Raw genomic sequence first — 16,002 nt, 5'->3', positions numbered from 1 at the left:
TGTTTAATCTTTACAGTAATCCTTTGAGTTGTATGTTATTATCTTTATTTTATATAGGATGAAAATGGGGCTCAAACAGGTTAAGTGGCTTGCCTGAGGCCTCCCAGTAACAATTCAAGTTCACATCTGTTAACTCCTGAATCTGCTTTCTTTCTATCATACCAGAGTTCCACCCCCTTTCTCCCAAATTAAACAATTAGGGATTGCTAGGAGCAGGAGTGCCCTGAGAGTGGCCATATAAGGAAGTTTGGCTTTCTCTAAAGTTCTTGTGGCTCTTGTAATTCTACATATAAGCCTTTTCTCAATGCTTGGCTCTAAAGTCAGTGGGTAAATTGAAAATCACTATGGCAGAATTATCTTTGAGAATACCAGGGGGAAGTCATCTTATTAGAGAGCCATGTACTCCCTTTCTTTAACTACAGGACAGCTAGTCTTTCTTCCTTTGTTGAAACAGATCATGGTTTTTCCTGTTGAGCTTCAAATGATGCAGTTGGCGTGTATTTAGGGGCTGTGGTGGGTGGTAATTCATATCTTTGAGCATCAGAGTCTCATTCAGCATTGTGTGTGTGTGTGTGTGTGTTAGTCACTCAGTCATGTCTAACTTTTTGCAACCCCATGGACTGTAGCCTACCAGGTTCCTCTGTCCGTGGTGATTCTCTAGGCGAGAATACTGGAGTGGGCTGCCATTCCCTTCTCCAAGGGATCTTCCCTACCCAAGGATTGAACCCAGGTCTCAGCATAGTGAGAGGCTTACATATTAGAAGTATTCTGAAACTTCGATCAAGAGAAGGAAGAGCTAGGAGCTTAACTCATTTGTTCTCAGAACATTAGCTGTACTAATGAATGCACAGAATTGCTTGGTGTGCATGTGTGCTAAGTTGCTTCAGTCATGTCTGACTCTGTGTGACCCTAAGGACTGCAACCTGCCAGGCTCCTGTCCAGGGGATTCTCCAAGCAAGAATACGGGAGTGGGTTGTCCTGCGCTCCTACAGGGGATCTTCCTGACCCAGAGATCGAACCTGTGTCTCTTAAGTCTACCTGCATTGGCAGGCGGGTTCTTTACCACTAGCGCCACCTGGGAAGCCCCAGAATTACTCGGAGGCCTTGTTAAAACACAAGTTACTGGGTTCTACTCCCCGCAGTTTCTAATTCAGTAGGCCTGGGAATTTGCATTTTTAACAAGTAGGCCAGAGAATTTGTATTTTTAACAAGTTCCTAGATGAAGCTGATGTTGGTATCTAGGGACCTTACATGGAGAAACAGTATATTAATTTGAACGGAAGCAAGTGGAATCACTTGTCTATCTTTCCTTCACTGTCTGTTTCTCTTGCTCTTTTTTACTTTGAGTCTTAGTGAGCGTAGTTGAATTAGTTTGAGTTAAATTAAGGAGCTGTGGCTCAGTCACTTCTTTATCCGGTTGCTCAGTTTACTTCTTGGCCTAGAACAAGTACTTGGCCCATTCAGTTGAGGCTTGTTGGATAAGTGATTGAGTGAGTTAATGTATGTCATATGTGCTTGCTAAGTCGCTTCAGTCACGTCTGACTCTTTGCGAACCTATAGAGCCCATCAGCTGAGAAGGCAATGGCACCCCACTCCAGTACTCTTGCCTGGAAAATCCCATGGACAGAGGAGCCTGGTGGGCTGCAATCCATGGGGTTGCTAAGAGTCAGACACAACTTCACTTTTACTTTTCACTTCCATGCATTGGAGAAGGAAATGGCAACCCACTCCAGTGTTCTTGCCTGGAGAATCCCAGGGATGGGGGAGCCTGGTGGCTGCTGTCTGTGGGGTCGCACAGAGTCAGACACGACTGAAGCGATTTAGCAGCAGCAGCAGCAGCAGAGCTCATCAAGCTCCTCTGTCCAGGGGATCTCCAGGCAAGAGTACTGGAGTGGATTGCTGTGCTCTCTTCAAGATATGTCATAGGAGGGTGTTGTTTTTTTTTTAGCACATGGATATCATTATTATATACCTGCCCCATACAAACTGCTTATTTTACTTAATGGTAAATAGTCTTTATATTAGAATAGCCTGTATTTTAAGACCATATATGGTAAAGATTGTGGACATTGGGAAGTGTGTATAAGGTGTAGAGTTGAGAAACTTGCATTTTGGAACCTGTGGTACGAATGTGAAGCGTGTGTGTGTGTGTGTGTGTGTGTGTGTGTAGATGGAGTGGTTACAGGGAGTTCCATTTCTTCTGGAATGGTCTAGAGAAATCTTGCAAGGTCTGGGTTAGGTCAGAACCAACTCCTGCCCCAGGGAGGTTGGAGTAACACTGGATCAGCCTATGTGTGCCCCAGACCAGACCCTGCATTCTCACTCCTGTCCCTCCGGAGCACTGAGGAATTCAGACCTTGTGATCCTAAAGGCTTGGTGGGCTCTGTCTGTTGTAACTCTTTAAATTCAGATAGTTGAATGTGAACTTTACCATATTATAGTATTTAACAATTGCATTTTTTAAGTGGTTAGTTCATTTAGTGAAGTTCGATTTAAGCTCAAAATTGTGTCATTTTGACATGATTTGTATTGTATCTGGCAAGTCTCAGTATCCAATATCTTTTGTCTCTTTTAGTATAGATTAAATTTTTTTTTCCTTTAAATTCACTTTACTTTAACAAAAATTAAAAAAAAATTTTTTTAAGTATTTTTTGGCTGCATCTTACAGCATGCAGGATCTTAGTTCCCCAACCAGGGATTGAACCTGTGCTCCCTGCAGTGGAAGTGCGAGTCTTAACTGCTGGCTCAGTCTAGGAAGTTCCCATTTTACCTTTTCACTTTTTTTATGCTGAAGTATTTTTTTCTTCTTTTCTTAAATACTTTTATTCATTTATTTGGCTGTGCTGGGTGTTTGTTGGTGCACAGGCATTTCTGTTGTTGTGGCGAGTGGGGGCCATTCTTTAGTTGTGGTGTGTGGGCTTCTCATTGCTGAGCATAGGTTTCAGTAGTTGGAGGCATGTGGGCTCAGTATTTGTCCTGAGGCATGTGGGTTCTTCCTGAACCAGGGATCAAACCCGTGTCCCCTGCATTGGCAGATGGATTCTTCACCACTGAGCCACCAGAGAAGTCCTAAGCTGAAGTGTTTTCAAGTAAATTACAAACAGCATGATATTTTCTCTCTAAATCCTTTATATACAGCTGTAAAATAGAAAAACTTTTTCTTATGTAGCCAAAACAATATGATCACTCCTAACAAAATTAATGTTAATAAATCCTAGTTTGAACAAACAAGATGTAAATCACAATTTAGGGACAACTGGGTTAATTTAAATATTACCTAGTCCATATTTAAATTAACCCAGTTGTCCCTAAATTGTGATTTACATCTTGTTTGTTCAAACTAGGATACAGTCTGGAATCATGCATTGCATCTGACTATTATGTTCCTTAAAATTTATTGTAATCTAAAACAAACAGTCCTTTAATCAGATATTACCTTGCCTTTTTGTTATAAAATACCTTATCTTTGAACTTGTCTGATCGCTTCTTTGGAGTATGTTCAGCTTGGTTTTCTACCTTTGTATTTCCCAGAAACTGGAAATTAGATACAGAGACTGGACTGAGATACAAACTGAACATTTTTGGCAAGAATTTATCATGGATGATATGTGTTTTGTGTTGTGCAATGTGAGGAAATACATAATTCCTGTTCACACCACTGTTAGTGATGCTAACTTTGATCACTAGGTTAATAGGCTGATCTTGTGACAGGTAGTAATATGAATATTCATTTTCTTATCATCCATCCTCCTAATGCTTTTAACACTATTTAGTAATTCTTGCCTGAATCAGTAACTTCACTAGGGTTTGTCAAATACCATTTTTCTAATCCTGTCATTGCTTCTGCATTAGCTGACATTTGATAAAACAGAGCTATTTTTCATCAATTGGGACTATTTAGTACCCTGAAATACGATTCTGTTGGAAAGGCAAGTTAAATGTTGAGTTCTTTACTTTTTTATTTACAACTTCTAAATGAGGAGTTGGCTTAATAAATAAATGGTGAGGAATAAATATTTTTCTTGCTTTCTCTTTTTTGATATCCTTATGGAGTAATGGATTTTCATGAATCAATTAAAATATGGAATCAAATGTTTTAATTAGCTACAATCATTATTCTTTTTATGTTCCATTTGTTTTATGTTCAATTAATTAAAACTTCAGCCAATGATAGTCCTTTGAATAGCATGAAATACCAAGATCCTGGCCCTTGGAATGTCAATTGTTATTGGGATGATAGACCTTTTCAATGGTCTTTCTAGTCCTTGAATTTCAATATTGAAAGTTTCAATAATGAAAATTTAAGTAGTAAGGAATGTCTGTATTTTAAAAATTGCTAAGTTCATATACTATTTCCAATTCAATTTTAACATTATTGTGTTTTTAAGTGGCCACTTGATTTTACAATTGTATATTTTACACTGAAAATCTCAACCAATAACATTGCTTTATCTTAAAATATGAAGAAAATGATTTCAAAATAACATCAATATTACTACTACTAATGAAACCAAATGAGGTTTGACATTTTTTTATTTTTGTAGCATAGCTTGATTTGAATGGAAGAATAATATATGTACTTTTTAGTTTTTAATTACTTTCCTTTGAAATATGTCGTCTGTTTCTTTTTTGTCATAGGTTGATCACTTTGGATTTAATATCGATAGAACTTTTAAACAGCGGTACCTAATAGCTGATAACTACTGGAAGGAAGATGGTGGATCCATACTTTTCTACACTGGTAATGAAGGGGACATTATTTGGTTTTGCAATAACACGGTATGTGCAGATGTGCTCAATTTCTTTTTTATTATGATCAACTAGAAAAAAATCTTTTGTAGTATATATGACCAAATAATTCTGAAGTTTAAAAAAAAAAGATAAACTCACAAATAATAGAGAAACAGCAAAAGTATGTGAATAGGCAGTTTACAAAAGAATAAATACAGACATCCAATGAACCTGTTCAGCCTTAAAGAATTACATGTGAAAAGAATGAAATATGATACTATTTTTGGACAACTGAATTTTAAAAGATGAAAAAATATCCCAGCTTATTTCACAATTGAACTAGGATATGGCAGAAATGGGAGTAGGGATGTCATAACTATGTAATAAATATAGTTTATTGTTATTATTACAGTCTAGAATGAGAACACAAAGGCAGGAATTTTTGTTTGCTGTTCAGTGGTGTATCCTCAATCCAGGACTGTTTTGGCATATAGCAGCTACTCAATAAATATTTGTTAAATGAATTAATTAATAAAATCTAAACAAAGCCAGTGCAAATAAGAAAAAAAAATGCAAGTTTGATTTTCAAATAGGAATGGACGAAGGTAGATATATTTTAGCTTTCCTGTTGTACTATTTTTCTTATATTTGTGAGGAAAAAAAATACTGTAGCTGTTAGCTTGCTTCTCTTGACTATTTATTCTATCTTCTTTTATAATAATGCTTAAATTTGTTAACAAAACTTAATTAAGACACATGAAAGGAAGAAATTTTCCTTTTTAATCAGCCAGAGCTAAGACTGCTGCTGCTGCTGCTGCTGCTGCTGCTGCTGCTGCTGCTAAGTTGCTTCAGTCGTGTCTGACTCTGTGCGACCCCAGAGATGGCAGCCCACCAGGCTCCCCCATCCCTGGGATTCTCCAGGCAAGAACACTGGAGTGGGTTGCCATTTCCTTCTCCAATGGATGAAAGTGAAAAGTGAAAGGGAAGTCGCTCAGTCGTGTCCAACTCCTAGCGACCCCATGGACTGCAGCCTACCAGGCTCCTCTCTCCATGGGATTTGCCAGGCAAGAGTACTGGAGTGGGTTGCCATTGCCTTCTCTGAGAACTAAGACTAGAAAATGTCAACTTTATACCAGAAAGCTAGTCTGTGAACTACCTTAGGGTGGGGACTGAATCATATTTTCTCCACTGCCAATGTCTGACATGGTGCTTGGTATTCAGAAGGTCTTAGTAAATGTTGAACTGAACTACATTAAAAGCAAAGATATGAACCCAATTATGTTGTATTATTGTATTCCATATTTCTAATTATTTCCTTGGGAATAACAATCCTTAGGATGTTATTAGTCTAAATATGTTAGTTGAAAATAAAATAATTCCCTAAGAACTGATTTCCTAGATATCTATTTCTCTTAGATGAGTGACAGATAAAATCAGAATTTATTTTCCATCAGATTCCTGCTCTGTAATTCTGTGAAACAACTGAGGCTGCCTTGTCTCCCTTTCACTTCCTTGTGCAATTGCTCTTTTATGCCAAGGCAACGGGTCTTCTCCAACATGACAATTCAAAAGCATCAATTCTTCAGCACTCAGCTTTCTTTATGGTCCAACTCTAACATCCATGCATGACTACTGGAAAAACCATAGCCTTGACTAGACAGACCTTTGTTGCAAAGTAATGTCTCTGCTTTTTAATATGCTGTCTAGGTTGGTGATAACTTTCCTTCCAAGGAGTAAGTGTCTTTTAATTTCATGGCTGCAATCACCATCTGCAGTGATTTTGGAGCCCCAAAAAATAAATTTGCCATCTATTTGCCATGAAGTGATGGGACCAGATACCATGATCTTAGTTTTCTGAGTGTTGAGCCTTAAGCCAACTTTTTCATTCTCATCTTTCACCTTCATTAAGAGGCTCTTTAGTTCCTCTTCACTTTCTGCCATAAGGGTAGTGTCATCTGCATATCTGAGGTTATTGATGTTTCTCCTGGTGATCTTGATTCCAGCTTGTGCTTCTTCCAGCCCAGTGTTTCTCATGATGTACTCTGCATATAAGTTAAATAAGCAGGGTGACAATATACAGCCCTATACGTCAGTACTCCTTTTCCTATTTCGAACCAGTCTGTTCCATGTCCAGTTCTAACTGTTGCTTCCTGACCTGCATACAGGTTTCTCAAGAGGCAGGTCAGGTGGTCTGGTATGCCCATCTCTTGAAGAATTTTCCAGAGTTTATTGTGATCCACACAGTCAAAGGCTTTGGCATAGTCAATAAAGCAGAAATAGATGTTTTTTCTGGAACTCTCTTGCTTTTTCCATGATCCAGCGGATGTTGGCAATTTGATCTCTCGTTTCTCTGCCTTTTCTAAAACCAGCTTGAACATCTGGAAGCTCATGGTTCACGTATTGCTGAAGCCTGGCTTGGAGAATTTTGAGCATTACTTTACTAGCATGTGAGATGAGTGCAATCGTGCGGTAGTTTGAGCATTCTTTGGTATTGCCTTTCTTTGGGATTGGAATGAAACCTGACCTTTTCCAGTCCTGTGGCCACTGCTGAGTTTTCCAAATTCGCTGGCATATTGAGTGCAGCACTTTCACAGCATCATCTTTCAGGATTTGAAATAGCTCAACTGGAATTCCATCACCTCCACTAGCTTTGTTCATAGTAATGCTTTCTAAGGCCCACTTGACTTCACATTCCAGGATGTCTGGCTCTAGGTCAGTGATCACACCATTGTGATTATCTGGGTCGTGAAGATCTTTTTTGTACAGTTCTTCTGTGTATTCTTGCCACCTCTTCTTAATATCTTCTGCTTCTGTTAGGTCCATACCATTTCTTTCCTTTATTGAGCCCATATTTGCACGAAATGTTCCCTTGGTATCTCTAATTTTCTTGAAGAGATCTCTAGTTTTTCCCATTCTATTGCTTTCCTCTATTTCTTTGCATTGATCGCTGAGGAAGGCTTTCTTATCTCTTCTTGCTATTCTTTGGAACTCTGCATTCAGATGCTTATATCTTTCCTTTTCTCTTTTACTTTTTTCTTCTCTTCTTTTCACAGCTATTTGTAAGGCCTCCCCAGACAGCCATTTTGCTTTTTTGCGTTTCTTTTCCATGGGAATGGTCTTGATCTCTGTCTCCTGAACAGTGTCATGAACTCCATCCATAGTTCATCAGGCACTCTGTCTATCAGATCTAGTCCCTTAAATCTATTTCTCACTTCCACTGTATAATCATAAGGGATTTGATTTAGGTCATACCTGAATGGTCTAGTGGTTTTCCCCACTTTCTTCAATTTAAGTCTGAATTTGGCAATAAGGAGTTCATGATCTGAGCCACAGTCAGCTCCTGGTCTTGTTTTTGTTGACTCTATAGAGTTCTCCATCTGTGGCTGCAAAGAATATAATCAATCTGATTTTGGTGTTGGCCATCTGGTGATGTCCATGTGTAGATTCTTCTCTTGTGTTGTTGGAAGAGGGTATTTGCTATGACCAGTGCATTCTCTTGGCAAAACTCTTATTAGTCTTTGCCCTGCTTCATTCTGTACTCCAAGGCCAAATTTGCCTGTTACTCCAAGTGTTTCTTTACTTCCTACGTTGTATTCCAGTCCTCTGTAATGAAAAGGACATCTTTTGGGGGTGTTAGTTCTAAAAGGTCTTGTAGGTCTTCATAGAACCGTTCAATTTCAGCTTTTTCAGCGTTACTGGTTGGGGCATAGGCTTGGATCACCGTGATATTGAATGGTTTGCCTTGGAAATGAACAGAGATCATTCTGTAGTTTTGGAGATTGCATCCAAATACTGGATTTCGGACTCTTTTGTTGACCATGATGGCTACTGCATTTCTTCTAAGGGATTCCTGCCCACAGTAGAAGATATAATGGTCATCTGAGTTAAATTAATCCATTCCAGTCAATTTTAGTTCACTGATTCCTAGAATGTCAACATTCACTCTTGCCATCTCCTGTTTGACCACTTCCAATTTGCCTTGATTCATGGACCCAGCATTCCAGGTTTCTATGCAGTATTGCTCTTTACAACATCAGACCTTGCTTCCATCACCAGTCACATCCACAACTGGGTGTTGTTTTTGCTTTGTCTCTGTCTCTTCATTCTTTCTGGAGTTATTTCTCCACTGATCTCCAGTAGCATATTGGGCACCTACCGACCTGAGGAGTTCATCTTTTAGTGTCCTATCTTTTTGCCTTTTCATACTGTTCATGGGGTTCTCAAGGCAAGAATACTGAAGTGGTTTGCCATTCCCTTCTCCAGTGGACCACATTCTGTCAGACCTCTCCACCATGACCCGTCCATCTTGGGTGGCCCCACATGGCATGGCTTAGTTTCATTGAGTTAGACAAGGCTGTGGCCATGTGATCAGACTGGCTAGTTGTCTGTGATTGTGGTTTCAGTCTGTCTGCCCTCTGATGCCCTCTCTGAGTGCCTACCGTCTTACTTGGGTTTCTCTTACCTTGGACGTGGGGTATCTCTTCACAGCTGCTCCAGCAAAGTGCAGCCACTGCTCCTTACCTTGGACATGGGGTAGCTCCTCATGGCTGCCGCTCCTGACCTTGGACGTGGGGTAGCTCGCATCCAGATGAATACATTTCCTTCCTCTCAAAACCTGAGGTCAACTCTTCTGATTACTTTGATGGATGATCCTTACTTTAAGAAACTCATACTCTGGTAGGGTCAGACATAGATAAGCAAATGTTGCAACAAAGTAATAGAGATCCATACCTGTTGAGAGTGGTATTATAGGAGGGTGTGATAAGCAAGTCATCAAGAGGGCAGGCAGAGGAGAGTATCTTGAGCTGGGGTACAGTGTCTGTAGATACATGGCAGGGGTAGGGAATGAGCAAGGTGTTAAGAGAGAAAATGGTCTTATTGAAACCATCACAAATAACAGGTTAAAGTCTCCGTCCTCACGTGCATACAGCTCTCTTCATTGTTCATTTATTGGTCAAGGTAAAGAAAAAATTTGTCTTAGTCTTTGTTAGGATCTTCACAGGGGGCTCAGTGGTGCAGAATCTATCTGCAATGCAGAAGACCCAGGTTTGATCCCTTGGTTGGGTAGATCGCCTGGAGAAGGGAATGGCAGCCCACTCCAGGATTCTTGCCTGGAGAATTCCATGAACAGAGGAGCCTGGTAGGCTACAGTCCATGGGATCATAAAGAGTTGGACCCAACTGGGTGACTTAACACTTTCACTCAGTCTTTGTAAAGGAATAAGAGCTCATTAAAAAGGAATAATGTGCACTAGGAATGACAAGCAGTTGTAATCTATGCTAAATCTAAATCTGGGACTTCCATGGTGGCTTAGTAGTGAAGAATCTGCCTGCCAATGCAGGAAATGTGGGTTCAATCCCTCAGTCTGGAAGATCCCCTGGAGAAGGAAATGGCAAACCTCTCCTGTGTTCTTGCCTGGGAAATCCCATGGGTAGAGGAGCTTGGTGGGCTACAGTCCATGGGGTTGGAAAAGACTAAATAACAGCAGCAAATCTAAATCTAGTTAATTGATGTTGCCCACCTAGAATGCTTTGTTAAGAAGGATTCTGAGGTCATAACTTTAGGTAAGTGAAAAAATTGCAGCCGTTGATTAGTGACCAGCATTATGTGTCGAAATAAGGAGGTTTGCACTTGATGATTGTATTCTGGAGCTAGGTGGCGTGTGCTTGAATGTTGGCTCTGCCACTTTCTTGCTCTGTGACTGTCACAGGTTTTTTAAACTGTGTCCTTGCCTGTAAAGTAGAGGTAATCAAAGTGCCTATCTTTTAGATTGTTATGATAACTAAGTGAATTAATATATGTTATGTGTTTAGAATGGTTTTTAATGAGTTGTAAGCACTCAATTAAAACAACAGAATGGGAAAGATTAGAGATCTCTTCAAGAAAATCAGAGATACCAAGGGAACATTTCATGCAAAGATGGGCTTGATAAAGGACAGAAATGATATGGACCTAACAGAAGCAGAAGATACTAAGAAGAGATGGCAAGAATATACAAAAGAACTGTACAAAAAAGATCTTCACGACCCAGATAATCACAATGGTGTGATCACTGACCTAGAGCCAGACATCCTGGAATGTGAAGTCAAGTGGGCCTTAGAAAGCATTACTATGAACAAAGCTAGTGGAGGTGATGGAATTCCAGTTGAGCTATTTCAAATCCTGAAAGATGATGCTGTGAAAGTGCTGCACTCAATATGCCAGCGAATTTGGAAAACTCAGCAGTGGCCACAGGACTGGAAAAGGTCAGTTTTCATTCCAATCCCAAAGAAAGGCAATGCCAAAGAATGCTCAAACTACCACACAATTGCACTCATCTCACACACTAGTAAAGTAATGCTCAAAATTCTCCAAGCCAGGCTTCAGCAATATGTGAACCGTGAACTTCCAGATGTTCAAGCTGGCTTTAGAAAAGGCAGAGGAACCAGAGATCAAATTGCCAACATCCACTGGATCATGGAAAAAGCAAGAGAGTTCCAGAAAAACATCTATTTCTGCTTTATTGACTATGCCAAAGCCTTTGACTGTGTGGATCACAATAAACTGTGGACAATTCTGAAAGAGATGGGAATACCAGACCACCTGATCTGCCTCTTGAAAAATTTGTATGCAGGTCAGGAAGCAACAGTTAGAACTGGACATGGAACAACAGACTGGTTCCAAATAGGAAAAGGAGTACGTCAGGGCTGTATATTGTTACCCTGCTTATTTAACTTATATGCAGAGTACATCATGAGAAACGCTGGATTGGAAAAAGCACAAGCTGGAATCAAGATTGCCAGGAGAAATATCAATAACCTCAGATATGCAGATGACACCACCCTTATGGCACAAAGTGAAGAGGAACTAAAAAGCCTCTTGATAAAAGTGAAAGTGGAGAGTGAAAAAGTTGGCTTAAAGCTCGACATTCAGAAAACGAAGATCATGGCATCCGGTTCCATCACTTCATGGGAAATAGATGGGGAAACAGTGGAAACAGTGTCAGACTTTATTTTTTTGGGCTCCAAAATCACTGCAGATGGTGACTACAGCCATGAAATTAAAAGACGCTTACTCCTTGGAAGGAAAGTTATGACCAACCTAGATAGCATATTCAAAAGCAGAGACATTACTTTGCCAACAAAGGTCCGTCTAGTCAAGGCTATGGTTTTTCCTGTGGTCATGTATGGATGTGAGAGTTGGACTGTGCAGAAGGCTGAGCGCCGAAGAATTGATGCTTTTGAACTGTGGTGTTGGAGAAGACTCTTGAGAGTCCCTTGGACTGCAAGGAGATCCAACCAGTCCATTCTGAAGGAGATCAGCCCTGGGATTTGTTTGGAAGGAATGATGCTAAAGCTGAAACTCCAGTACTTTGGCCACCTCATCACCTCTTCTGATGAGGGAGGATGGGAAGACTCTGATGCTGGGAGGGGTTGGGGGCAGGAGGAGAAGGGGATGACAGAGGATGAGATGGCTGGATGGCATCACTGACTCACTGGACATTAGTCTGAGTGAACTCCGGGAGTTGGTGATGGACAGGGAGGCCTGGCGTGCTGTGATTCATGGGGTCGCAAAGAGTCGGACATGACTGAGCGACTGAACTGAACTGAAGCACTCAATTAATACTAGCTGTTGTTAGCTACTATTTATCTTCATGTAAATAAGATTAATAATCAAAGTACCTATCTCTTAGATTGTCATGATAATTAAGTGAATTGATACATATAAAGTGCTTAGAATGGTATTTAATGAATTGTAAGCACTCAGTTAATACTAAACCCAGGGGAATCCAGTATGTTTATTTGTACTGTTGTCTTTTCTGTTATAAATAAAAGTTATTTGTGAGTAGGCAGATAGCTTAGTTATCCTGCTCTTCCCTAGATTCTTTGGGACACAGTGCAATTTGAAGGCTATTTTATACATAATGTTGATTCCCAGACTAGGGTGTCAGAATAAGGAGAGTTGGAATGATTGGTAGTTGTGCAATGTGGTCTTATTTTGAATTGTTTCATTCTGATACAGTGTGAGATAGATGTGCAACAATGAAACAGTTACATCATTTATCTGTAGCACAAATATAAATTGTCCAGATTCTCAGAGAACTCTTTTTGGTATGGTTTAACATCCATTTCTTATGAGTCGCAAAAAAAATTAAGACTTTTTCCACATCCTAATTTTACCCTGTGAATTTGTAAATGCCTTCTAGGGGTTCATGTGGGACATAGCTGAGGAAATGAAAGCCATGTTGGTGTTTGCTGAACATCGGTACTATGGAGAGTCCCTACCCTTTGGTGCTGACTCCTTCTCGGTAAGTGTGTCTTTTAAATTTAGAACATTTTCTAATTACATGTTCCACTGTAAGAAAAATGATATCTTTAACTTGAACTGCCTGAAATTTCAGTTACTTTTAAAAGGTTAACATATTAACCTTTTCATATATAATTTGAAACCTTTTCATATATAATTTCATACGTAATTTTAAAGCCTCAATTTAAAAAATCATATTATATTTAAATAATCATTATTTTAAAAATTATTTAAAAAATCATATTATTACCATTTTTATAGTATTGATCAGTCTTTAACTCAATGTGATGAGGCTAGCCTTTGCCAGGTAAACCATAATCTAAGAATGTGGAGATTGGAGGGAACTTTTCATTGTTTAAAAATATCAGTAAATAATCCTCTTTATAAATTATATATGTAAATTATTGGGTCTATCACTGGAAAAAAATGTTAGGAGTGCACAAATACTTGTTTAGTAAGGTGTTTTTCAATAAAATAAGTTCAGATCATCTCTATGATTCAGAGAGGTCAGCTAGTCACTAGATTCCCTCCTGGCCTTTCTTTTCTCTCAAGGAACTTTGGCCTTGGCCGCAGATCTGCACTTTAATAAACCAAGGTGCTGTTTCCTCAGCTGAGTCACTTGTGTACTACCCTTGTGTTTCTGACTATATGGGTTTGCCATCTGTATTATTCACTATTTTTCTTCTAGTAACTCACTTTTCAAACTTAGTACTTTCTTAATAAAGGCTTTAAGTACTATTTTTTCTAAGTTATATCGAAATAAAACAAGTATTAAATTAAAAATGTTTGTGCACTACCTAGGATCATGATGTATACCACCTTTATACACATACCAGGCGTTTTTTAAAAAAGATTTCTTTCTTTTTTTTTTTTTTAATGTGGATCACTTTTTTTTTTTTGTCTTCAATTGAATTTCTTACAACACTACTTCTGTTTTATGTTTTGACATTTTTGGCCCTAATTCATGTGGGATCTTAGTTCCCTGACCAGGGATCGAACCTGTACACCCTACTTTGAAAGGTGAATGGACAACCAGGGAAATTCCCATACCATGATTTTGGAGAAATCTGAGTTAGAGGAACTTGGGTCAGTCATTTTCTAGGCTTCCTGTTTTGAAAGAACTTTTTATTTTCAGAAATTTTATTATCTTATATTATAAATAAATAAAAAGTTCTTGTGTTGTAAATGAAAACCAGAGTGACTTGCTGATATTTGTTAGGTTGCATAGGAAACTATTCTTTAGTTTATTATTTTGCATAATTATCTGATTAGGGAAGTTGACAGGTTTTGAAACCATTGGAAAGTAGTTTGTTGCAGATAAAAACACAACCTTCTTTCCTAGTTCCCTGTGGTCCATACTCTGCTAGGAAAAAGGAGGTGAGGGCTCTCTATGCTATGCTTCCTTCCCTTCATGTGCTCTCAGAATTTGTCAGTAGCATGGGGGAATATTGCAAATGCATAAGATTGGGAAAAAACCACACTCAACTATACGTCGTGCCATGAAAACTGAAAGTAAAGAATAGTGACAGACCATGAGAGAGAAGTTAAGAAGTCAGAGAGCATACATCTAGGATAAGAGGAAAGGTTAAAGGAGTAAGTGACATGTACAGGAGAGAGAAAAGATGGGCCTCTGTGGTTTCAAAATATACCAGGTGATGGGAGTGGTCAGAGTGGTGAGACCAAAATATGAAGGTTAAATAGGATGGTCTGATATGGATATGTGGGTGTGTTAGTTATCTGTTGGTACATGACAATTTACCTCAAATTTTAGTGGCGTAAAACAACAATAAACGTTTATTATTTTCCAGTTCCTGTGGGTAAGGAATTTGGAGTGACTCAACTAGCTGGTTCTGTTTCAGGGGATCTCATGAGGTTAAGACGTCATTTAGTGCTTCAGTCACCTGAAGGCTTGACTGAGGCTAGAGGACCCTCTCTACTTATGTGGAGGATCCACATGAGTGACAAATTGGTGCTGGGTGTTAGCAAGATGCTTTAGTTTGTCCTCTCTTGGGTTTTTCCAAAGGCCTACTTTAGTGGCTTCATGACATGACAGCTAGCTTCCCTCAAAGTTGGCCATCCAAGAGAGCAAGGTGGAAACTGCAGTGCTTTTTTTTTTTGTCTTTATTGAATTTATTATAATATTGCTTCTCTATTATGTTCTGGTGTTTCGGCCACAAGTCATGTGGGCTGCAGTTCACAGGGTCACAAAAAGTCAGACACAGCTGAAGCAACTTAGCATGCATGCACACGTGGGCTCTTAGCTCCCCAAGCAGAGATCAAACCCACACCTCCTGCTTTGGAAGGTGAAGTCTTACCCAGTGGACCACCAGGGTAGTCCACCTGCAATGCTTTTTATGACCAGACTTTGGAAGTCATATATCATTTCTGCCACATTCTATTTGTGTTAGAACCAAGTCACTAAGTCCAGACCAAGTTCAAAGGGGGAAGAATTAGGCTTCACTTTTTTTTTTTTTTTAATTTTATTTTATTTTTAAACTTTACAATATTGTATTAGTTTTGCCAAATATCGAAATGAATCTGCCACAGGTATACCTGTGTTCCCCATCCAGAACCCTCCTCCCTCCTCCCTCCCCATACCCTCCCTCTGGGTCGTCCCAGTGCACCAGCCCCAAGCATCCAGTATCGTGCATCAAACCTGGACTGGCGACTTGTTTCATACATGATATTATACATGTTTCAATGCCATTCTCCCAAATCTCCCCGCCCTCTCCCTCTCCCACAGAGTCCATAAGACTGATCTATACATCAGTGTCTCTTTTGCTGTCTCGTACACAGGGTTATTAATACCATCTTCCTAAATTCCATATATATGCGTTAGTATACTGTATTGGTGTTTTTCTTTCTGGCTTACTTCACTCTGTATAATAGGCTCCAGTTTCATCCACCTCATTAGAACTGATTCAAATGTATTCTTTTTAATGGCTGAGTAATACACCATTGTGTATATGTACCACAGCTTTCTTA

General features: G+C 39.3%; 1 protein-coding gene across 8 annotated transcripts in view; it reads left to right on the top strand.

The window, feature by feature from the left end:
• The window catches only part of PRCP (prolylcarboxypeptidase), an 86,232-nt gene that overhangs the window by 37,258 nt on the left and 32,972 nt on the right, over positions 1 to 16,002 (top strand). For all 8 annotated transcript variants that reach the window (XR_015157871.1, XR_015157870.1, XM_086384561.1 and 5 more), the window contains 2 exons: positions 4,639 to 4,779; positions 12,917 to 13,018. Coding sequence is in view for 6 of the 8 variants with exons in the window: in XM_086384561.1 (XP_086240687.1) it covers positions 4,639 to 4,779; positions 12,917 to 13,018 (243 nt within the window). In the remaining 2 variants the exon portion in view is untranslated. The remainder of the gene's footprint in view (positions 1 to 4,638; positions 4,780 to 12,916; positions 13,019 to 16,002) is intronic.

Source organism: Bos grunniens, chromosome 29, assembly GCF_055505025.1.
Source record: "Bos grunniens cultivar Pamir isolate PY7600 chromosome 29, Bosgru_T2T1.0, whole genome shotgun sequence".
Taxonomy (NCBI): Eukaryota; Metazoa; Chordata; class Mammalia; order Artiodactyla; family Bovidae; genus Bos; species Bos grunniens.
This window is presented reverse-complemented; position numbering and strand designations above follow the sequence as displayed.